Genomic DNA, 23,046 nt, shown 5'->3' on the forward strand with positions numbered 1-23,046 from the left:
TTGGGCAAGGGGCGGGGGGATGCGGGGGTGGGGTTCTTCACATTTTCTTCCTTTCTTAAGGAGGAACGGCCAGTGTCTTTTAAAAGGGGAACCATTTTTGAGCTGTTGCCAGGCCCTCAGGTACAAAGATGGGTACGTCCTGGTCCCTGCCCTTGCGAGGTGTGTAATCTGATTGAAAGGGCACGTGCATACACAGAGGAGATTGAGATGGTAGAATAAGAGCACGTAACTGCTTGTGTGTATGTTTGACACATTTGTAGCTGAATCCTCAGGGTTAGAATTCTAGCACTGCGGCGTGGGAAGAGATTTTAGGAATATCTAACTCAGGCGCCTCACTTTGCAGCCGTGAGAGCTAAGGCCCAGAGACGTTAGGTATTCTCCCAAGGCCACACCGCTAGGCGCAGAACCAAGACCAAAATACAGGTCTGCAGCTCTTCTCACTCAGTCCCCCAGACTCCCCCACAACCTTCAGGGTCTCTCTGGAGCTGCCTTCTCCAACATCCCACCGGCCCAAGGTGATCTTGTTGTAGAAGCACCTCGTATCCAGCAGAGGGAGCAAACCCGACATCCAAGACCAAGGGCGGGGTTGAGGTTCTCTCCCCTGTCATTTTCGACAAAAGGGAGACTGTTCGTTTTCAAATTGCTCTGCGAAGGATGAGAAAATATAACCCCCCTCTAAAATGTTCTCCGCTCTCAGCCTCTGCTCACCGGGATTCCTAAATAACCCAAAGCTTCTAGCGTCAGAAGAATGCATTAGATGGAATAGAAGGCTAATATGGTAAAGCCTTACTTTCAGAGACCGCCCCCAACGATGGGGACAGGGTCCTGACGCAGGGGTTGCACAGTGTCATGGGTGTTGCTGAGAGTGTCTGATTCGGCGGAGCGCGTTTGTTAGAGAAAAGCGCAATCCCCGTGAGAATTGTCGACTCCTCTTCCCAGCAGAGGGACCATACTTGAGTCTCAAGCCCTGCGTGCCCTGTTTGTCTTGTAGTACCTGAACACCGTCATCCCTTATGAGAAGAAAGCCTTGCCTCCGTCAGTGGAAGATCTCCAGATGCTGACAAACAGTGAGTTCCTCTCGTCCTCAGTGAGATGGGCTGCTCGTTTTCCGCCCTCCCTTCCCTGTGAGCATCACCCCTGGTGCCTCAGGCCTGTGGTTTCCCTGAGAACAGCAGCCTTAGATGGGTCAGAATGTGCCCCATATCGCTGTGTCACTTCCCCCTACACAGGGGCAAAACTAAAATACTCTGCAGTGGTACCCAGAGCTGTCTTCTTTGTTTAACTTTCTTTTAACGTTTATTTCCTTGGGAGAGAGAGAGTGAGAGAGAGAGAGAGAGAAAATGAGCAGGGGAGGGACAGAGAAAGAGGGAGACACAGAATCCAAAGCAGGCTCCAGGCTCTGAGCTGGCAGCACACAGCCCGACGCGGGCCTCGAACCCACGAACCGTGAGATCATGACCTGAGCCAAGTGGGATGCTCAACCGACCCAGCCATCCAGGCACCCCTAATTTTTTTAAGGTTTATTTTATCTTTGAGAGGGAAACAGAGCACAAGTTGGAGAGAGCCGGCGAGGGAGACACGGAATCTGAAGCGGGTTCCAGGCTCTGAACACAGAGTCAATGCTGGGCTTGAACCCACAAACTGTGAGATCATAACTTGAACCGCAGTCGAGATCATGACCTCAGCCAAAGTCGGACACTTAACCGACTGAGCCACCCAGACACCCCTGGAGTGGTCTTGTTTTTCCTCTGCTTCCTTGTAAAGGGCAGAGACTTGCCAGGAAAGAATGAGCTGGTGAAAGAGGTTGGGGGCTGGGTGAGGGCAGTGCTGGTGCGCAGGGACTTTCTGGGGCTCACCCAGCAGTGCTCAAAGCCTTGCATTCTCTGCCTTTCCTGTTCTCTTGTGAGCAACTTGAGGTTACTTTGTCCTACTTTGTGGCCCCGAAGAGGGGAGCTTGGTCTATGGGACTGGCTTCGTTTTTAAATTATTACTATTAAAAAAAATTTTTTTTAATGTTTATTTATTTTTGAGAGAAAGAGAGAGAGAGACAGAGAGAATGAGCGGGGGAGGGGGAGAGAGAGAGAGAGAGAGGGAGACACAGAATCCGAAGCAGGCTCCAGGCTCTGAGCTGTCAGCACGGAGCCAACACAGGGCTGGAACTCAGGAACCACGAGATCATGACCTGAGCCAAAGTCAGACTCTAAACCGACTGAGCCACCCAGGTGCTCCAGGACTGGCTGCATTTTTAAGGAGAAGCAAGGTTTCTTGGGTGGCGGGGTGGGTGAGCCTGACTAGAAAGAACAGTTTTTCCTTCCAGGAAATGACTGCCTCCTCTCCTTTGCTTTGACTCTATTTTCAAATATTAATAAACATTCTGAGCTGCGGGAGAAACCAACGTGTGATAAAGAGCCTTCCGTAGGCAAAATCTCCTTACGTACACCAGACACTGCAACCCCCGAAGGGCTGAGGGCACACGGTGTTAGCCATCAGTGTCAGCCTGATGCTTTTCGAAAGAGAAAAGTCCGGGACTGAGATGGGGTGTCAGGCTCGGTGAATCACAAGAATATCTATCTCCCTGGCAACCGTGCACGGCACTGAGTGACATACTAACCAGGCCGCCCAGCCCAGTGTCACCCTGCTTCAGAGGCAATGGCCTAGCGTCATCGGGCCAGACCGGTGCAGGGCTATTTGATACCCCAGGGGAGGGGAAGAGAAGTTTCTCCTGTTCAGATGAGGAAGGAAGATCCCCGCTGGGCCCCCTGCTGCTACAAAAGGTGACCCAACAGTTTCATGTTTATCAATTGGGCGAACTGAAGCAGGCGGTTCTGGTGAACGGAAGCCCTGCCCACACCCATGGATCCGGCGTCCTTGAGAATTCGGAATTTTAAATTCAAAGTACATTGGCTTCCTCTTCCCTCATCTTAAACTCCTTTATTTGCATAAATATGCACTAAGATTTTTTTTTAAAGGGAGCTGACAGAAATGAACTGACATTTATAAGTTGTTTGTGTTTTCACAAGCAGTAAGCACTTGGAAAATAATTTGGACAAATTACGCAGGTTGATGTATGTAAAGTACTCTATCATATTTTTTTTTTTTAAAGGAAGAGCTATAAATTTATTACAGATACCCATTCAGGAATTCAGTGTGAAATTTTTTCATTTTAATTAAGATACAGTGGGTTTTATTTACATGTTTCAAGTTTGCTTGAAAAATTTTAATTGGAGTGTTTCCATCATTTAGAACAGTTCGGAAACACAGGAAAGTGAACAAAAGAAAATAAATAATTCATTGTCCCCTCTACTGTGGGTACTATTTTGGTGTTTTCAGCCATAATATTTTATGTCTTCTCCATATAGTTGGGATGATACTGGCTATAAAATTTTGTATCATGATTTTAGTTCTATCAGTTAACATTTGGTTAACGTTCTTTTTATGGCTCTCTCTCCCATCATGTGGGTCCACCACATTCCAATATTTTATTCCTTTTAAAAGAAAAAACTGCCATCTTTCCTGAATGCGAATTCCACTGCAGGTTATAAAAGCTCTATTTTTTTTTTTTTTTTTTTTTTTTTTTTTGTGGCAAATCCTCATATGGATTGTGAACATCTCCTCTTTCCTCCTGAACCCAAAGACACAGGCCCAAGACCAGCTCTTGGGGACCGGATGACGCACATACATTTCAGATTTGGGCAATGAACTCAGACACATACTGGCTGAGCGCAACAATTTCATTTGTAAAGCTGTCTTCTTGGTGCAGCATTTAGTCTGCCCGTATTCGGTTGTAAATTACCTCCAGCCGATCCGGTTGACACGGATACATGCCTAAAACTACAGAAGAAATAAAAGAAAGGAACACCTGGAGAGCCCTCAGGTTCAGGCTCTTTCTTTTCTCCGGCCGGACCTGTCCACTGACTCACACCCCCGCTCCCGATTTTTGAAATCCAAGTTTCATGACCCTGCCTCCACGGCATAGATACACTATGGTTTATTTAAAGAATCTGTTGATGAAGAATCTGGTTGGTGGGATCCCTGCTCCCCTCATTCCATGATATTATAAACAAAGTCCAGCAACGTTCTTGAAGGATTTGCTCCAAAGCTGACTTCCACAGGATGAATTATGAATATAGAAAGTTTTACCTAGTGCAATGACAGAAAAGACTATTGTAAAAAATCTCTAAAAAGCCTTTATTTGCTCATAACTTCCCTATTGTGTGCCTTATACGTGTGAAAATCGTGAAGTGTCTCGATGAGAACTTTAAGAGCTCCCTGAGGGTCCATAATTCCTTTGCATTTCCACAAATTCTGGCACTGTACCGGGCATGAAATAGAAAAATAAGTATTTGTGAAAGTAAGTTCATTTGTTGTTAATAAATTGGAATAATAATCTATTATCGTAATTAGGGAAATTTTTCTAATATCTGTTTACACGGATAGAACGTCTTTAAAGAATTTTATTGGTGATTCGATAATGGGGATGACTGTTATTCTTGACATTAGATTGCATCTGAAGGTGGGTTCTTTTTAAAATTGCTTTATTTATGTTTATGCTTATTAAAGATATATACTTAGGAAATAATGTGGAGATGATAGATGGGAAAAAAACCCCACATATAAGATAAAAGAAAATAAAATCACTGACAGGCCCCTCTGACTCTTTCGATGTATTCTCTCCTTTGTCAGTATGTTGAGTGCTGATTCTTGACAGAAGCTTCTAGCTTTTGCTCAATACTCAATGAATGTCTGGTTTCCTTGAATCATTTCTCACTTGGGGTTGTTGGACTGTCTGGCCGCAGAAGTGAGCTTCATGCCCTGATGGCATCTCGGCTCATCTCCCTCTCTCTCCTTCCCCAGTTCTCTTTGCCATGAAGGAGGATAATGAGAAGGTGCCCACTTTGCTAACGGACTACATTTTAAAAGGTAAGAGCTGTCCCCAGGCCTCCTAGAGCAGGTCCCCTCCTTCCCAGGTCCCCTCCCCCAGGCCTCCCACTGAAGGCCTGGAGTCCTCTCTGCAGCCTTCCCAGAGTGACCCCTCCTGCCAGGACCTCACAGGGCCAGGGGCCGCCGGTAGACGATTGTGAGGCCCTGGCAGGGACAGGATTTTGTCTTTGCATGTTGCCAGGAGGCCGGAGAAGGAGATGCCTTTGCCTTGGAGTCACCAGAGCGACTCCACATTAGGGCAGCCAGACCATCACAAGACTGAAAGTTCTGTGGAGTTCGGGCTATTTCTTTGGGAAAAACAGAGCCGGGGGTACCTTTACTAGGTTTCAGCTGTTTGAAGTCATGATTAGCTACATCGTTTCCTAAATTTTGTTTTATCTTTTATTAAGGAAGCTTTTAACACATATAAGAGTGACTGGTATAATGAACTCTCATGTTCTCAACATCCTGTTTCAGTAATTGTTGACTCATGGCTAATCTTTTTTCATTTATACCCCTACCCAGCTTCTCCTCTCCATATTATTTCGAGGCAAATCCTAATCATCATTTTTTAAATCTATAAATATTTCAGTGTACATTTCTAAAACATAAGGACTCTTAAAATTTTTTTTTATGTTTATTCTTGAGAGAGAGAGAGAGAGAGCGCGCGCGAGAGCGCGTGTGCTTGTGCGTGAGTGGGGGAGGGGCAGAGAGAGGGAGACAGAAAATCTGAAGCAGGCTCCAGGCTCTGAGCTGCCAGCATAGAAACCAACTCGGGGCTCGAACTCACAAACTGTAAGATCATGACCTGAGCCAAAGTTGGACACTCAACTGACTGAGCCACACGGGTGCTCCTAAAACATAAGGACTCTTAAAAAACATAACCACAAGGGGTTCCTGGGTGGTTTAGTTGGTTGAGTATCTGACTCTTGATTTCGGCTTAGGTCATGATCTCATGGTTTGTGGATCAAGCCCCACGTCAGGCTCTATGCTGACAGAATCCCTGCTAGGGATTCCCTCTGTCTCCCTCTCTCTCTGCCCCTCCCCTGTGTGTGTTCTCTTTCTCTCTCTCAAAATAAAATAAAAAAACCATAACCACAATATTGTTATCATAACTAGAAAAATACAAACTGTCTTAAAATCATTGACTACCCACTTAGTGCTCAGATTTCCCTGTAATATTTTTGTTCAGTCTGTTTGAATCAGGACCTAATGAGAGTGCATACACTGCAATTGGATAATATGTGTCTTAAGTCTCTTTTAATATATATAGATTCCTCTTTCTTTTCTCTTGTTCCTTGAAGTTTATTTCTTGGAGAAACCACATGATTTGCCCCCTACAATTTCCTCATTTTGGCTTCTGCTAGTTAGTTGTGTCCCCATGGTTTAATTTAATAAATTATTTTTTGTTTTTAATAATTTTAAAATATTTTAATAATCATTTCTTTCATTTTTTGTATTTCCTGTTCAACTGGTAGAGCTAGAGACTTGATCAGACTCAGTTTCAAAAAAAATTTTTTTTTTTTTTTAATTTTTTTTTTTTCTCAACGTTTTTTTAAATTTATTTTTGGGACAGAGAGAGACAGAGCATGAACGGGGGAGGGGCAGAGAGAGAGGGAGACACAGAATCGGAAACAGGCTCCAGGCTCCAAGCCATCAGCCCAGAGCCTGACGCGGGGCTCGAACTCACGGACCGCGAGATCGTGACCTGGCTGAAGTCGGACGCTTAACCGACTGCGCCACCCAGGCGCCCCTCAAAAAAATTTTAAAGTTTATTTATTTATTTTGAAAGAGAGAGAGAGAGAGAGTATTTACATATGCTCTTGAGCCAGCGGGGGAGGGGCAGAGAGGGAAGGAGAGACAGAATCCCAAGCAGGCTCCATGCTGTCAGGACAGAGCCTGATGTGGGGCTTGATCTCACGACCATGAGATCAAAAATCAAGAGTTGGATGCTTAGCGGACTTAACCCAGGCACCCCTCATATTTTTTGATAACTGCTACAGTATCAGTGGTTGTCAACTTCTGTTAAGAGACACATATTCTCTGGTTGTCTTTCCTTTTGTGATGTTAATACCTGTATTAGCTTGCTCAGGCTGCTAAAACAAAATACTTAGCTTAAACAATAGAAATTTATTATCTCTCAGTTTTAGAGGCTAGAAGTCCACGGTCAAAGTGCCAGCAAATCCAGTTGCTAGCAAGGGCTCTCTTCTTGGCTTGTTGACAGCCACCTTCTCGCCATGTCCTCACGTGGCCTCTCTTCTGTGGGTGTGAAGAGAGAGTGTGCTGGAGCTCTCTGGTGTCTCTTACAAGGACACTAATCCTATCGGATCAGAGCCCCATCTGATGACTCATTTAACCCCATTTCCTTAGAGGCTCCATCTCCAAATACAGCTGCACTGAGGGTTAAGTCTTCGATATGTGATTATTTGGAGAAACCCGAACATTCAGGCCATAACGGTGTCCACTGTTGGTCATCATTGTCCCGATTCGTGACTTCATTAGGCTTTGCTCCATATGCACACACGGTGTTGGGTATAGTTTCCATAGGCTTCTGGATCTCAGTTAAGAACCTCTGAGTTATATTGTTTCCATAAGGATCAGAAAGATTAGTCTTAAGTTTCTGCACGAGGACTTCAGGCTAAACCTTGGGAAGAACTTCTAACTCTTAAAGGCTTTAAGAGCAAATTTCTCAAAGGAGGTTTGTAGAAATGGGTTCTGTAAGTCTGGGAGCCTGAGGGCTAGACCCGTTTCCCCATCGTGATCCACAGAAATGTCAGTGAATTCATAAAAGTAGTTAACATTTACCGAGCACTTTCTGTTTGCTTCTGAACAACCCTGTGGGGTGGGCAGAGGCACAGTCTATTGTACATATCAGGAAGGAAGCACAGATAGGTGAAGAGATTTCCCTGAGGTCAGAGAATTAGCAAAGCCGCATGCGGGGTTTGAACCCAGGCAGACAAGCACCGGAGACTTAAATCATTACACCAAAGGAATACCTACCACGGTCTCTTCGTCTGGAAGGAAGACACGTGATCGCAGTTATTCCCAGGTTCCTAAGGGGCAGTTCGGTGCTCAGGACATGAGTGCCTTTTGGCCAGGACCACCCTGTGCTGGGAGGTCCTGACCCACGCTGTGCTTTGACCTCTCTCCTCTCCCCTTCTCTTTTCAGTGCTCTGTCCCACCTAACCTTGCCCCTGGGGGCAGCCTTGCTGCGGAGGTCACTGAGCAAGAGACATTCCATCACAGGGACTGCATGACACTACGTAACCTCCGACGTGTATTTAAACGTGTATAGCTTAACCCGGATTAAACATGAGCAAGCACGCGGGGTCCTTTGCTGTTGGTTTCTAGTCCTAGTGACCATTGGATGCATGACCGAGGGGCAGGGCTGCTGAGACGCCTCTCCGCCCACGTTGCCTCCAACGTGGAGAGGCAGGCGCTCTCACTGCTCACTTATGTAGTCTGGCTCCAGCCCTCGAAAACAGCTTACATTCTAAGACTAATTTTGAAATAAACCTTCATTTAATTAATATTCTTCATGCGCTTTGGAGTGTGGTGTTTCAAACCTGGAGAGAAGGCTGTGTAGCTGCCTTCACGTTGATATCCCGTGGCCTATGGCAGACCACTGGTGTTGAGGGACCAGGGCGCGCCCTGCTGTGGGCTGTGGTGGGGGCTGCACATGGTGCAGTCAGAAGGGGGAGGCCATCCACAGAATCCCAAGGTCTTACTGCTCGGCAGCTTTAAAGGGAGCTGTGCAGTGTGTTCTAGGAACTACTGGCTGGAGGGTGTCAGACTAGCCGGGTGACGGTGAAATTAGCAGATAGGAAGTGAGCCTCGAGGAGGCGCCAGGGCCTCCCCCTGAGACGGCCACATTGGCCACTTGCCAGCCCCTCCGCCGGGACCTGGAGGCTGGGGGCGGGGGGTTGGAGGGAGTATGCTGTGCTGAGCAATCCCAGTTTGGGGGATCGAGGCTGCTTCCTGAACGCCCCCAGTGACCCCTGGGAACGGTATCCTATGGCCGTGCATGCCCTCCCCTGCCCTCCCTGCAGCCCTAGGGGTCCAGCACCTCTGACCCCTACGTGCTGTCTCCACTGTCGCTGGCAGGCACCTGCCGGCTTTGGTTGACCAGCAGGTGAGTGCTGTCCTCAGACCTGGATGGTGGCTTGATTTCACTGCAGCCGGAACATCCTTGGCTTCCACCTTCGGGCTCAAATGATAGTAGCCCTGTGAATTCCCACAGCCCTGTCTTAAAAACAAAAAGCACTTGCCACGCCCCTGCCGCTGACCTTATCACCCATGACTTTGTCTCACATCATAGCACCCCTCCCCGGTAAGTAGGCAATGGCGTCACCCAGATTTTCTGGATGAGGAGACCAGCAAGCAGAGATGTTCAGAAGTGGTAGGTCAGACTGCCACCTTCCATTTCGCTCTTAGTATAGTGTTGGCTTTAACAGGACAGACGAAACAGAAAGCCATATTTTATGGCGCTGGCAGCTCCACAGAAGCCCGTGGGTCGATGCGGGTGACAATGGAAGGCATCCTTGGTGCCTTCCCTCTTACTTCTTGGGGCTCTGCTTTTCTGGGAGTGTGGCCGAGCAGTAGCCATCTTACCACGGGCGGAGGGGGGGACCTACCCCTCCGGGGAAGCTGCAGGTCTGACTCAGGCATCTAGCTAGAGCAGAACGTCCGCCTAGGCAGAGCCCTGGCATCTGTAGGAAGACAGAGGCAACCTCAGGTACCCACACAAATCCTTAGGGACCATATGACGTTAAGTATCAGTGCGCTGACAAAAAGGGATGACTTCAGTTCTGCATTCACTGGCACTATGGTTAAGGATGCAAAGGGTCCCCGGTGGTGTGAGGTCATTTGCCAGCTCTGGGGTTTTTCACCTGCCTCAGCAAAGGGGAAGCAGCGAATCCCCAGAGCTTTTCTTCCTGCCTTGGATTTGTCAGATCTGGGTCAGCCACTCCTCCCCACCGCCCCCCCCCAACCCCCCAACCTCATGTATCCTGCCAGCAGGTGTCTGAGGCAGCAGAGACAAGCTAATCAAAGCTGCTGGCAGTTAAAAATAAATCTCAAGTGTCAGGGACAAACTCGAGCTAGCAGAGGTGAGCAGGGGAAGGTGGGGACCATGGTTCCTCTTGTCTCTCCTTTTGTCCACATTAGCGGCCTTAGAGGGACTATTCAGTCAAATTCTCTCCTTGCTACTCAACGTGTGGTGCCTGGACCAGCAGCACTGACAACCTCGAGTTGCCTGTTAGAAATGCCCCGCCCCAGACCTCGTGAATCAGAATCTGCATTGTGTGTGTGTGTGTGTGTGTGTGTACAAGGAGGGCCAAGGAGAGGGGAGAGAGAGAATCTTAAGCAGGCTCCGCAGACATGGGGCTCGATCTCACAACCCTGACATCATGTTCTGAGCCGAAGTCAAGAGTCAGGTGCTTAACCGACTGAGCCACCCAGGTGCCCCCAGAATCTGCATTTTAACAAGCTCTCCAAGCAATTGGTATTTGCCTTAAGGTTTGGAGAAGCTTCTCCTCATGGAGGCTGAACCAGGGGAAAGTGCGGAGTGTGGTTAACAGGTGAACGCCATTTTCCTCCCCCAGTGTCTCCTCTTCTCGTCCTTGGGGATGTAGGAACACAGAGGAGGTGCCCTAAGGGCGGACACTTCAGACTCCATTCAGCCCTGATGGCCAAACTCAAGTCCAGGCTCGGCTGTGTGCACGCAGTGAGGAGTACCGGGGAGCCCAGGCCTGTGGGGCACCCTGCTTAGTAGGTAGCAGGTGGGCTTTAACCGAGGTGGGTTCCCTGCAATTAAAGGCCCGTATGTGGGTTTTGCCAAGTGTAATGTGACCAAGTCCTGGTAGGGAAACTCCACTTGTAGAGCCAGATACCGGCCTTCATTTGTGTGGAGTTGAAACAATCCTGTGGGGACAAGCCATTTCCCAAATATTCCCTATCCTCGTCTATTTCAGGAGGGAGACAGATGTGGTAACTCAGCGGGAAAAGCTAAGTGTGTTGTGGCCCTACCGTTTGTGGGATAAACTGGCCTTTAATAATTAAACAGACCTTTCTCGTGCCCACTGGAAGGTCTGGAGGGTGACTCTGGCCAGCCGGCGGCTGGGGAAGAAGAGACGCGGATGATAGGTAAGAAGGCACGTCCTGCAGGTGTCTTAGGAGGAACAATAAACCAGGCTCTGATGGGCACCCGGTCCATGCGGTGCGTGCTCTGAGTACCCGCAGCGTCCTGCCTCCCACCCCACCCAGTCACAGCAGCATTGCGGGGGGGGGGGGGGGAGGGGGGGAAGGTCTCACCAAAGGCCAGAAGCAGGGAGCACCCTGGGGCGCCCAGCCTGCCTTGCGGCAGGAGCACAAAATGGGGAGAGGCAGCCTCATTTCCCCGGAAGCCAGGAGAGGTGACTCCCATCACGGAGCCAGCCTCTGTGATTAGCATGCGTGGAGGGCAGAGTAATTAAATGCTGCTCTTGGAGAAGAGACTCGAGTTCTTGATGGCGCCTGATTATTTCCTTGAGAGGATGAGGGGATAGTCGCTGGGCTTTCTGTCAGGGCCTCCGCTTTCCTCTTCTCCTCCCTTCACTAGGGAGGGGAATCGGAGGCCACTCTACTGACCAGAAAGGTGCCTTGGCTTCAAACCAATGCCTCTCCTTTAAAAGAACAATGAGCCACCTTAGCCCACAGCCCAGCAGCTCCACACCCCGCCCAGGCCCTCATGCATATTCATCCTGCTTCAAAGAGCACAGCATGGAATATGCAAATTGGCCAGGCAGGAGCTGGTTGGCATTTTGATAATAGCTTTGTCTGAAAAACCCCAGAGACACTTGCACATCTACTTCCTCTCTCTCTCCCTCTCTCTGTCTCTTTCCCCTACCCTCGTGTCCCCCTCCTCATTCTCTCTTGTACTCCCAACCTGCCGGAGCCGGGAGGAGCTGCCGGGGTCCGTGCTCCAGTCTGGTTTGTTTCCACTTCATCCTCTCCCATCCCCGCCTCCTCCCACAGAGTCACTTTGGTATTCTCCCCGTGAAGTGTTGCCCAGTCTGACAATGCCCCTGGGCTCCGGGCCTGTCCACTCTGTCTGGGGACACATTCTCTGCCATCTTCCCCAGAGACGAGCCCCCTTTCCTTTGTCCTCCTTCCTCCCCTTCTGACCTGGTTTTGCCCTCACGCTCCACCCGTCCAGCCTAAAAATCTAAGACCCTGGCCTTGCCTTCTGAATGGGAGGGAAGGCATCACTTCAAAGGCAGAAGGAGAGGAGGCTTGGATGTCAGCTGTCATCACTGACAGATCACTGGACCTCCCTAGTTCCTGACCTCACTCAGCCTTCTCCACAACACAGCCAAGCAGCTGAGCAGCCGTCAACGACAGGACAATGGCCTTGCTGTTGCCCGCTTCTTTATCCCGGTTTTTTTGGTGGTCAACAGCAGCCTCTTCTCTAACAGGAGCTCCCTGGCCCCCTTCCATAGCACAGCTCCTAGAGAAGTATGCAGAGATCCGGCCCCTCCCCCCACCCATCCCCCAAATGTAGCAGGTTCAAGTTAGGAGCTGGTGGGCTACTGGGTAGGTGCTCTGCTGTGGGGGAAGCAGGCTAAGGTTTGGATCTCTCATCTTTGAATGTCATTGCATGTGGGGTCCTTAGAGGATAAAAGCTGAGGCAGGTGCAGGGATGCAGGTACCTCTGAGATTTCAGGGAAGAGGGGGGCCTCTGCCTTTGACCCTGAAGGCCAGCCCTGGTCAAGCTGAGCCTTAGGGAGATACATTATCTCATAGGAGGAATACGGGTTTTGGCCTTGGGCTCAAATCCCAGCTCTGCTACATATTAGTAAATAATTTTTTTTTTAATTTTTTTTTCAACGTTTTTAATTTATTTTTGGGACAGAGAGAGACAGAGCATGAACGGGGGAGGGGCAGAGAGAGAGGGAGACACAGAATCGGAAACAGGCTCCAGGCTCCGAGCCATCAGCCCAGAGCCTGACGCGGGGCTTGAACTCACGGACTGCGAGATCGTGACCTGGCTGAAGTCGGACGCTTAACCGACTGTGCCACCCAGGCGCCCCAGTAAATAATTTTTGAGAAAATAATTTCTCTGAGCCTCATTTTAAAAATGGGAATACTAACACTAGTAGTATCGGTCATTCTCTCAGTGTTATTCTGAATACGAGATCTCGCAAACATGCTAAACGCTCAATAAATTGTGGCTTTTTACTAGTAAAGCTTGAGGAACATAGAGAAAGGGCTGGACACTGTGGCCCCTTTACTGTTGGGGACCGGATCATGTTTTCAATCCAGCAGGCACAGAGGACCTCAAAACAAAACAAAACCAAAACAAAACAAAACAAAACAAGGTATGGGCTATTCCCCGAAAATCAGCCGTACCTCTCCCCCCCATCCTGTCTAAATCCTGCTTAGTGGTGGCCCAGTGAGTGCCGGAACCTGCTGATTCCAGAGCCAGTGGCCTCCGGGCACTCCCGGACAAGGACGCAAAGGAGTGAGGCAGGAGTTGGATCATGTTCTGATTCTTCAGCAGGTTCATCCGGGGGGGGGGGGGGGGTGGTGTAGGAGGGAAGGCGAAAAGTCCAATTGATTTTTTCACTTAGCGAAAAGATTCTATTTTCACTGCCAAGGCGACAGGTAGGGCGACAGCAGAGGAAACCCACAGTCCACCCCAGAGGCACGTAGAGGAGCCTCACATCTGCCTTATGATTCGGCCAGACAGGTGGGAATGTGCGGGGTGGTCCAAGAGGTTCCAGAAAGGCATTTCAGGTCTCCTTAAGTACTGCTCCCACACACCGACTGAGCCTTGAAGACCACATTGAAGCAGTCTGGAGCTTTTCTGCTTCTTCGGACTGTCTCCGATCATGATCTCGGATCACGAGTTGGGGGGTGGCGGGTTGGAGGGACTGCCGTGGCTCTGCGTAGCCATGTAGCCTTTCTGCCTGGGTGGCGTTGCTCCCCAAGGCCGGAGGTGGGCGGTAAAGGCAGATGACAATTTAGGGTGTGCTGTGGATGAGATTCCTATATGGGGCGAGCAGGTTGGGTTTCCTGACCCTTTCTGGGGCTGAGAAACAATTTTTTCATTCTGGGCTTGGATCCTGCTGTGGGCAAACCTGCCTGGGAGGGGCCATATTCACAGCATCAGGCATTCTCCACCCCCAGCCCCCTACAGGGCACCTGCTCCACAGATCCTGGTCTGAAATCCCAGTCTGAGTGAGGTGGTGGTGGCTCAGAATCGCTGGGATGCTGTCAAAAAGGCACTTACTTTGGTCCCAGCCTGGGAGACTCTGATTTAGCAGACACAGAACAGAATTTGGGCTCCAGCGGCAGCCCCTGCCCTCCCCCCATGGCTGCTCAGAGATTCTAGGTGCCCCGAGCCCACCGCTCCTGGGTGGGGCTGCGGGAGAGGCAAGATGCTGCTGGCCCCCGAGGTGCTTGGGGGAGATTCCAACACGAGAGCCAAGTTATTCCACCCCCTTTCAAAATGTGACCCCATCAGAAGGGCAGCGAGAAGCGGGAAGGCGGCTGGTTGTTGGAGGCCTGGGCAGTGATGTCAGTCTCAGCTTCTCCAGCAGAGATGGGGGCTGTCCAGAGAGTGGAGCAGTCCCCCTCCGGGGGAGAAGCTGGGGACCCACGTCATCATCCACAGGACTAGTTTCATGGAGCATCAGCTGAGAGGAACTTAGCAACCATCTCCTCTAACCCCTCAATGTGCAGGTGAGGAAGTTAACTGAGAGGGTCCCTGTGTGTGAGGGGCAATTGTTATTGGAGTATTGCCCAAATCCAGGAGAATCCGGCGCACTTCCTCTCCGCGCAAAGGAGCATGGGAGGTCCACGGGTGGGCGGAGCCAGCCTTAAATGCATTTCGTCTAATGAAAATTTTGCAATACGAGGGGGGAAGCAACCACCCAGAAATTCATGAAACAACAGGTGGATGTGATGTAGACACCTGACATGAGTTCTCTGAATAGTGCTTGGGTGTAAGAAGATGAAAAAAAATCTGAAAATGAAAAGATATAATAAGGTACACACAACTGAAGGGAATTTAAGACATTAAATGGCTGATTGTAATGAGATGTACATAAATTGTAAGGCTTGTAATGAAATGAAAAAAAAAATTCTTGCCTGATAATACTGGGCGTAATGTCTACACCTGAAATAAGTCGTCTCACCGCGCCCAGTGTAATGAGATGCACATAATTCTAAAGAGTGTAATGAGATGAAAAATAAATCACACACTTGTCTTAAAATGAAAGATGTACCAAGATGCACACACCTGACGGGCATTGTCCTAAATGGGCTCACTTGAATGAGATGCATTTAATTTGCAAGGGGGCTAAATGAGATTGCCCAGAGAGAGGCTAATGTAAAACTAGAAGATACGTACACTTGAAAGTGGCATCATAAAATCTGCCTTATCCGTGGGATGGAAATAAGATGCCAAAGTGGAAATGCATGGAGTCTGACACAATCGACATTGTCTGCCAGTCCTTGGTGATCCTTTGCCCCTGCGATGCTGTGCAAAGTAGAATTATCCTCTGTCTCCCGTCTAAGGACAGAGTAGGCACCTGTGAATCCTACTGGCTGAATCAAGGTCTTGTAGTCTAAATAGCAAAAAGAAGTTAAGGGAGCAGCGATAAACAAGTAATTTCTAAACGGCAACAGAAAAGTGTTTTCTGAGAGCAGTGTTTTTCAAAGTCCTCAGACCTCTTGCCTTGGAATCTGGGAAAAAGTTGGTCCTGGGACCGAATCTGCATATATAACAAGTAACCCTAGGGGGTTTTATGCCTCGAGGTTAATGTTTGCCTGTAGAGGTCAGGTAGGCAGGTAATATGAATGAAGATGTCTGGATGTAGGACACAGGGACACTTTGCAATTAAAGGTAGGCGTATCTTCACTTCCACAGATACTTTTTCTCTGATTTTGTTTTTTCAAAGGCAGAGCCTCTCGGACTCTTGTTTTCTCATGCTTGATGGAGCAGTGGGTATAGAGAAATAGTTCCCCCCCCGACTTTGTTTTAAGGTTTTTTTTTTTTTTTATGTTTATTTTCTTTTAGAGAGAGAGAGAGTGAGTAGAGACAGAGAGAGGGAGACAGAATCCCAAGCAGGCTCTGCTCCATCAGTGCACAGAGCCGACCAACTGTGATCCCACGAACTGTGAGATCATGACCTAAGCGGACACCAAGGGTCTGACGCTTAATCAGCTGAGCCTTCCGGGTGCCCCGAAATAGTTCCCTTCTTAAAAGCAAGCACTCAAATATTGAAGGAAAGTCAAAAAAAGGAAAAAAAAATTAAAAGACAGGGTAGGGGAAGCATAACTAGCCAATGAGCCAACCAAACAGTGACAGCTGGATAAGTGGCAAGTGGCACTTAGTGCCAGTGCTGGGGAGACCACGTGCATGGCCAGTGTTGTGATAACCTGGAGAGCACATCATAAGGGGAGGCGATGGTTCAATTACACCCTGTTGTGGCCTAGTAGGAATACAGGTCCTGAGTTGCAATTGTCTATCTTTTCAACGTTGGCACAAAAGTACCTAGAAACAATATATGGTCCAAACAAAACGTGTCTGGGAGCTGAATTTGACCGGAAGGCCACGTTTGATCTGACGGTCTTGTTTGCAATTCTGAATGTTAACCTTTGAGGGTACCGTCCTGGGATGAGCTCATATTTTCACCATTAAGGGGACGTTAGCAGCACACATTCAGTCTCAAGTTTCTGCTAGAATGGAAAATCCCTGAAGGCAAGAACTTTGCTGATCACAGCTGTACCCTCCACACCCGAAACCGCCTGAGATTGAGTTGGGGCTCAGTAATATACATCAGATGAATGAGTCTGGGCAGGCTGCGGTGTGATAGTGCCAATGCCCTCCCTCATCTGGCCCAGGTCAAGGCAGCAGAGGGGTCTCTTGGTCAAGGCAGTGTAGCACTGGCCATCAGCTGCCCTGAGCAGGAATCTTCCAACCCAAAAGGTCTGCCCTGCTGGGGTAGGGGCCAGCATGCCAGTCCAATCCTGCATTTTCCCATTTTCCTTCCTTCCACAGGGATTGTGGCACATCTTGTCCCTGGGATGGATAGGATTTGGGTCGTACACGGAGAGAGAATTTGCTGCCTCCTCATAACACCCCCAGCCATGTCTCAAATGATTTAGGAACCCCCCTTTTCATTGGCGGCATGGTGGAAAAACTGGCAGAACTTGATGGAAATACTTAGGAAGGGGCTTGAGAGGCTGGACAGACTACTCTGTAATTTCTTAGAATAGTGTTCCCTAAAGTGTGTTTTGGGTGATCCGAGTATAACTCGAATAGATATTACTGGGGCAAAAAAATGGAAATAAATCTGGGGGGCAAGATAAATAGGTTTCTTTCCCGCAGGACTCTGCTGAGCCTTTATTCGTAATGTGCCTTACCGAACTCCACCAGCAAAATAGATTATGCGGTTCATCCTAGACTAATCTGGCCGTGGGTTTCTTTATTTGATAGCGTATCTTTTAACAATGTCTTCCTTGGAAACCACTTCTTTGAAAGTGGGCTGGCTTCCTGGCTCTGGGAGGTGAGGCTCTAAGTGGCGTCTTCTCGAAGATGTTGAGACTTTCTTGATGCCTAGAGGCGGGGTCTCTGCAGACTCTCCAGCTCTGACTGGAGGCCTGGGCTCCGTGAGAGAGATGACCCAGGGAGCGGTCCTCAGAGCTGCGGTGGGTGCAGAGCCATTTTGCCTGTGTAAGCACTCCCTTCCGCACCTTCAGCCTGGCTGGGAGGGTGTCCCAGCCTTTGCCAGAGCGAGCAAGGAACTCCTCACTCCTGCTTCTAAACCGATGCCCTGGACGTCGATCTCACCAACAGTGCCCAGATAAGAAAACCTTGGGACTGAAAGAAAGCTTGCTTGCCTAGGGGGCGAAGCTGTCCCTAAATTTCCACTTGTCCCAGGGAATACAGTGCTGAGCCCTGGGGTTCAGAGGGCAGGCTCCCCTCTGGGCGCAGCTCTAGGATTAAATGGGGCAGTCAAGACTTCCTCTCCTTCCCGATTCCTGGGACCCGGATGGGCATGTGAGGGCTGGGGGAGGGGCACTGGGGCCACCAGCTTGGAGGATGAAAATCCTCAGAGCCTAGGATGCAGCTGGGAAGAGCAGAGGCCTTGGAGGGAGGTAGAGGGTGGTGGAAGAGACCACAGTCTGAGCGCTCCACTGCTATGGGAGAGAACTGCCAGGAGAGGGCAGCGCAGAGCTTCCTCCTGTCTCTCCCTAATCTCTTTGTCTTTCAGCCAGACGCGTAGACAGTGTGTGCCAAATGTGGCTGTCTTCCGGCCCAGAAAGGTAAACTGAGGCCACCCAGAGAGGCTTCTACCTTGTTCCCTTCCATGGGTAGTCGGTTCAACAAGAGGTAGGCTGAGGCTCCAAATTTTTTCCGGTCCAGGGTCCCAGTAACCGCTAACCACAGAAAAAGAACCGCGCACCAGAATTATGGTAGGTAATAAGATTTACTGAAAACTTCTCGGCCACATTCAGTACTGGTTTGGTGGATACATCAGAAGGAGGTTGCATAACATTAGGCAGGTGGAGGGGCTGGAGGAGGATGTGTGGGCACATGTGTGCGGGTGTGCCTGTGCGGGGCAGGTCGCTGTCCAAAGTGGTAGGTGAAAGGGTGTGTGTGTGTGTGTGAGAGAGAGAGAGAGAGAGAAAGAGAGAGAGAGAGAGAATAAGAGAGAGAGAGAGAACAAGAAAAATGAAGAAAAGGAAATGTATTTTATCCCACTGCACATTGCAAAAGTCTCACGCCAAAAAAGCTAGACTTTCCTCTACCTATGGCATCAAAAGGGAGTAAAAAATGATTGGATCACCCAGATTATAAATAAGGTTATTTGTTTTTCAAAAATCCCTATTAAAACATTAAATATCAGCTCTTTTGGGGGAGAAATACATTCATCTCAGGGAGACCTCAGGAAAGCGACCGTCCTTTTGCTCCACCCCAACCAGGAGGGGGAGGGGAAGCCCCAGAGGGCCCTGAGGGGTCCCCTCAAGTGGAGCCAGGTAGCCACTCGCATCCTGCCACTGAAGGAGATGGCCAACGCACAATTTACAAATGAAACTGCAAGTCCATTAAATTAAATCCAATGGAAAACACACGTGTGACCAGTCCCATCATTCACAGCCAAGGGGTGGAGCAGGAGGGGAGGAGGGGTGCCAATCATGGGGGCCCGGAAGTTGGGTGGGAGGGTGTGAGTTAGGGCAGGTGGTAGAAAGCCTCCTCCTCGAGGGAGCCCCGGTGCCTCCAGCGCCGTGCGTCGTGGTGGTGGCTAGATCAGCGAGAGTGTGGGGTGGGGCACCGCCTGGCTCTGGGCCCTGGCCCACACTTTGGATATTGATGGGAAGAGGGATGTAGCACCTTCGCCAACCCCTGGCTTCCCATTGGACTGGATGCTTCTTTCCAATGTTTCTTCTGCCTTCTCTGAAGAATGAAGAAGAGAGAATGGGGCTGGTGAGGCCAGCCTGGGAGCAGGGCAACAGCCATGGGGGGCTGAGGGCTGGAACACCTGGGATAAGACACCACTGTCCTGTTGTTACGAGAGCTGAGCTCTGTGACCACCTGGGGATGGCTGTGGTCCCCAGAGTCACCTTGATATGGCTCCTAGCTCAGGTTGTGCCATCTCCTTGGGTCCTGGAGCCAACCCAGGGGAAGGGATTCCGCTCGACCCCCTACGATCTGAGCCTGCCAGCTGACCATCCATTTTGGGGAGAGAGAGAGAGAGAGAGAGAGAGAGAGAGAGAGAAGGTGGCTGTGGTGGCTCCTACCCTCTCTCCCAAGTCCGTGATTGCCCGTGCCTGAGACAGGTCCTTGGAGGAATGAGCGGGAGCCCCAGGGAGCTGTGGTCGGCAGGCCTCAGGGCCTCCCACTCTGCTAGCCACTGGTGATGCGTCTGGGCTCCTCCTGCCCTTGAATGTCTGTCAGAGGAGCTGAGAACCTTCCGGGGGTGGAACCCAGATGCCCTTGACTCTCCCTTTCCTTCTAACTGTGTCCCTGGCAAGGCTCATTCTGTTGAACAGCACCGATCTGCCTCACAGTGCAGGGCTTGTAAACGACTCAAGTCCTTCAGTGGGGGGGCCGTGGGTGCCATCTGTCCTCAGGGATTTGGTGAGTCCAGCTCTCACTCCCGCCTTTCCGTATGGGCTGCTTGACCGGCCCCGCAAACGGAGTCCTCTGCAGTTCTAGGGAAGTGGGGCTGGGGTACTCATTGAAGCTTGGTGGTTTGGGAAGGAGCAGGCGTCTGCTCTGCATTTCTTCAAGCTACTGATCTGGGGAAGCTAGGGCCCAACTTCCTCGGTGCTGCCTGCCCATGCCCCCCTCCCCCCACCCTGAAGCCCTCCCGACGACACTCCTCTCCTGCTCGGTGACCAGTGCCAGCTGGGCTGCCAACTACTCCAGGGAGTCACTGTGTTCCAAGCCCAGGTCGCTGACATTTGTCGTCTGAAGCTCGTCGGCCTCCTCCTCCAGCTCCTCTTCCTCCTCCTCTTCCATCTCATCCTCATCCTCTTCTTCTGTCCCATCCAATGAGTCCTCGTGTGCGGCCATCATAGCCTGCTGCATGGCCATGGTGGCATTGTCTGAGGACAGGGACTGCAGGTTGTCCAAGTTAATGGAACCTACGTGAGACAAGAAGGCAAGGGTCAGGCCCAGGAATCTCAGTGTTGGGTAGAGTGGTGTGGACTGGCTCAGGGGGCGGTGGACAATTCCTGGGTATGACGGGCCCTGCCCGTGCACTTGTTGGCCACTCCCCGCCTCATCCTTAGCATCCCTAGGCGCTCCTAGTTTCCATTTACTGAGCATCTTCTATGTAAGTACGTTAAATACCTTGACTTTCTAAGAGTTCTGCACTGTGGGTGTTATTACCTCCATTCGACAGAGGAGGAAACCGAGTCTCAGACGGTTAAGTTATTAGCTCAAGGTGCCAGTCAGCCAGGAGTTGGGATTCTCTCCTTGGTCAGTCTAGCTCGAAATCTGCTTCTTTCCTCTACGCCTCCCGTGGCAATTGCCCATCGCACGGGAACCTGAACACAACCCTATAGATGCACACGAAGGTATGTACGTGCACACGCACACTTCCACTTCACTTCCCACACAGAGCTGTCTTCACGTGCCAAGCTATAAAATGTCTGGCTTACTGAATTATTCATTGTGCACCAGGCGACCGGCAATTAGAAAAGTGTATATGGAGGGTGTGATGGAGAAGCTGGGAAAACAAAGCTCTTCCTGGCCTCCGTTCACGAGCCAGCTGCCTGCTTCAGTATTTATAGATGGCCCGAGCTCTTGGGGAGCTGTGCAGACACTCATCGGCGCTAAGGAACTTTCGGGAGGGCGTGGGAGGGAGGAGGGGGCTCTGCTGAGCAGTCACGGACTCTGATGACCATGGCCTCCCACTCATCTTTGTGAGGTTGCTTGCGGCTTGTTAAGACATGTGCAAAAACATTCCCTTCTCTCAGGCTTACACGCATTCTTTGATAGAGAGCGGGTGGGGCTCATTATGGCGACAGAGCCGCCAGTGCCGCTCAGGCGAGTAGATGTTCAGCCCTCGTGTGTCCAGGAGGCCCGCCCGCCAGCCCCAGTCTAGAGCACACTCATCCCCCGGTCTCACCATCGGGGTTTGTCCCTGGCGCACCGCCCTGTTGCTGCAGCACCCCTGCAGCAATGGAGTTGGGCCAGAATCTTTGGGTGGGCCGGTGCTGCGATTTGATCTTCTTGGCTTTCGGGGCAGGGTCTGGGTTGCTGGCATCAAGCATGGGCTGCAGGATGCGCCTCCGGGCATTGATGAACCTGCCCAGGGGTAAAGGTAGAGACCTGGTTAGTCACCCCTGAATTGTGGTGTGTGTGTGTGTGTGTGTGTGCGCGCGCACACACGTGTGGGCATGCGTGCACATATACAGGGAGCGTAGAGCTGCTCCCGGACTTTCAGCTGCTGATCCACCGTATGGAAGACTGGGGTCCGATCTAGGGTGTGAAAGCCCAGCCGGGAGAAGACCCCCGGGCACTGCAAGGCTCGTGGGATCACCTGGAGCTTGGTAACCACAAAGCAGCTTGGGAGGAATGCATGAGGAGGGTCAGAAGTCTCTACTCAGGACTGGTCAGGATGGAACAGAGGAAGTAAGAGGCCCCTTAGTCAGAAGGAGTAAACTCTGACTTCTCTCCAGAGGGCTCAGGGCTCAGATCAGGGGGCCCAACTCTTGGGTCTACTCCCATCCAACCAGACCTCGCTCTCTGAGATTTCCATGACAGCCCAGCCAGACACAGAGAAGGGGAAAACAGATCCCCGTGAGGTCCACAGTCAACTGTCCCTCCCTCTTCCCACTCCCAGCTTTGTAGAATGTTGTAGTTTTTCAGTTTACATAGTTGGTGGGTAGACCAGATGACCACCGGCAGCTCCTCCAGGCTTTTGGATGCCTGCATTCCTGTGTGTCTCTGTACTTATAGGCGGGGCAGGGTTTTCTATTTTTAGCAAGAAGCCTCCAGTGATGTTCCTGACACAATCTCCCAACAGAGGGCGCTGAGAAGCCGCAGATGAAGCTCCAGGCGGTTGGGTTGACCCTCGCTTTCCACTTCTAGGCCAACTGGGAGGACTGCTGTGGTAGCTGGGCTGTGCTGAGCTGTCTCTTTTCCCTGCTGTGCATTCCCCTGCCAAGCAAGTGGCCCCGGATCTGAGAGCCTCTGGGTAGGTGATAACTCACCAGTTATTTACTTGCAGGAGCGTGAGGTTTGTCTGGGCTGCGATCTGCCTCTTCTCATCCTCCGTGGGGTAGGGGTGCTGAAATGAGAAGTAAAGGGCTAATGTGGCGGGGCACCTGGTGGTCCCGGGCCCCCTAGAGATCATGCCTACATCACAAGCACTACCCTGGTCCAGGCAGCTCAGCGGTTTGGAAGCCCAAACTGGGACAAGTGCAATGTTTGTTTCCCAAAAGCAATGGGACTAAGGCTTGGGAGAGGCTGTCCCCTGACTGTGGCTCCACATTCAGGGCCACCTGGCCTCAGTCCAGCTCCCCCACAGGGTGGCGGACCAATTGGTTCCCCAAGAGTCAGTACAGTTCAATATTGATAGCTTCCAAGGCACTTTCATATCCTGACTTGGTCCTCACGGCCAA

General features: G+C 50.5%; 2 protein-coding genes across 14 annotated transcripts in view; one reads left to right on the forward strand and one right to left on the reverse strand.

The window, feature by feature from the left end:
* FEZ1 (fasciculation and elongation protein zeta 1) overlaps window positions 1-8,457 on the forward strand; it is a 43,826-nt gene extending 35,369 nt beyond the window's left edge. For 3 of the 4 annotated variants that reach the window (XM_078432925.2, XM_078432926.2, XM_081790354.1), the window contains 3 exons: window positions 992-1,067; window positions 4,855-4,920; window positions 8,090-8,457. In XM_078432925.2, coding sequence (XP_078289051.1) covers window positions 992-1,067; window positions 4,855-4,920; window positions 8,090-8,106 — 159 coding nt within the window. In that variant the 3' untranslated portion in view covers window positions 8,107-8,457. Of the gene's footprint in view, window positions 1-60; window positions 235-991; window positions 1,068-4,854; window positions 4,921-8,089 lie in introns of those variants that run through there. The other variant, XM_060605150.3, reaches the window with a different exon arrangement.
* Window positions 8,458-18,379: 9,922 nt separating this feature from the next.
* PKNOX2 (PBX/knotted 1 homeobox 2) overlaps window positions 18,380-23,046 on the reverse strand; it is a 315,397-nt gene continuing 310,730 nt past the window's right edge. For all 10 annotated transcript variants that reach the window (XM_060605135.3, XM_078432921.2, XM_060605139.3 and 7 more), the window contains 3 exons: window positions 22,636-22,712; window positions 21,549-21,727; window positions 18,380-20,559 (listed from right to left, as the gene is read on the reverse strand). In XM_060605135.3, the coding sequence (XP_060461118.1) occupies window positions 20,333-20,559; window positions 21,549-21,727; window positions 22,636-22,712 (483 nt within the window). In that variant the 3' untranslated portion in view covers window positions 18,380-20,332. The remainder of the gene's footprint in view (window positions 20,560-21,548; window positions 21,728-22,635; window positions 22,713-23,046) is intronic.

This window comes from Panthera onca, chromosome D1 (genome assembly GCF_046562875.1).
Source record: "Panthera onca isolate mPanOnc1 chromosome D1, mPanOnc1 haplotype 2, whole genome shotgun sequence".
Taxonomy (NCBI): domain Eukaryota; kingdom Metazoa; phylum Chordata; class Mammalia; order Carnivora; family Felidae; genus Panthera; species Panthera onca.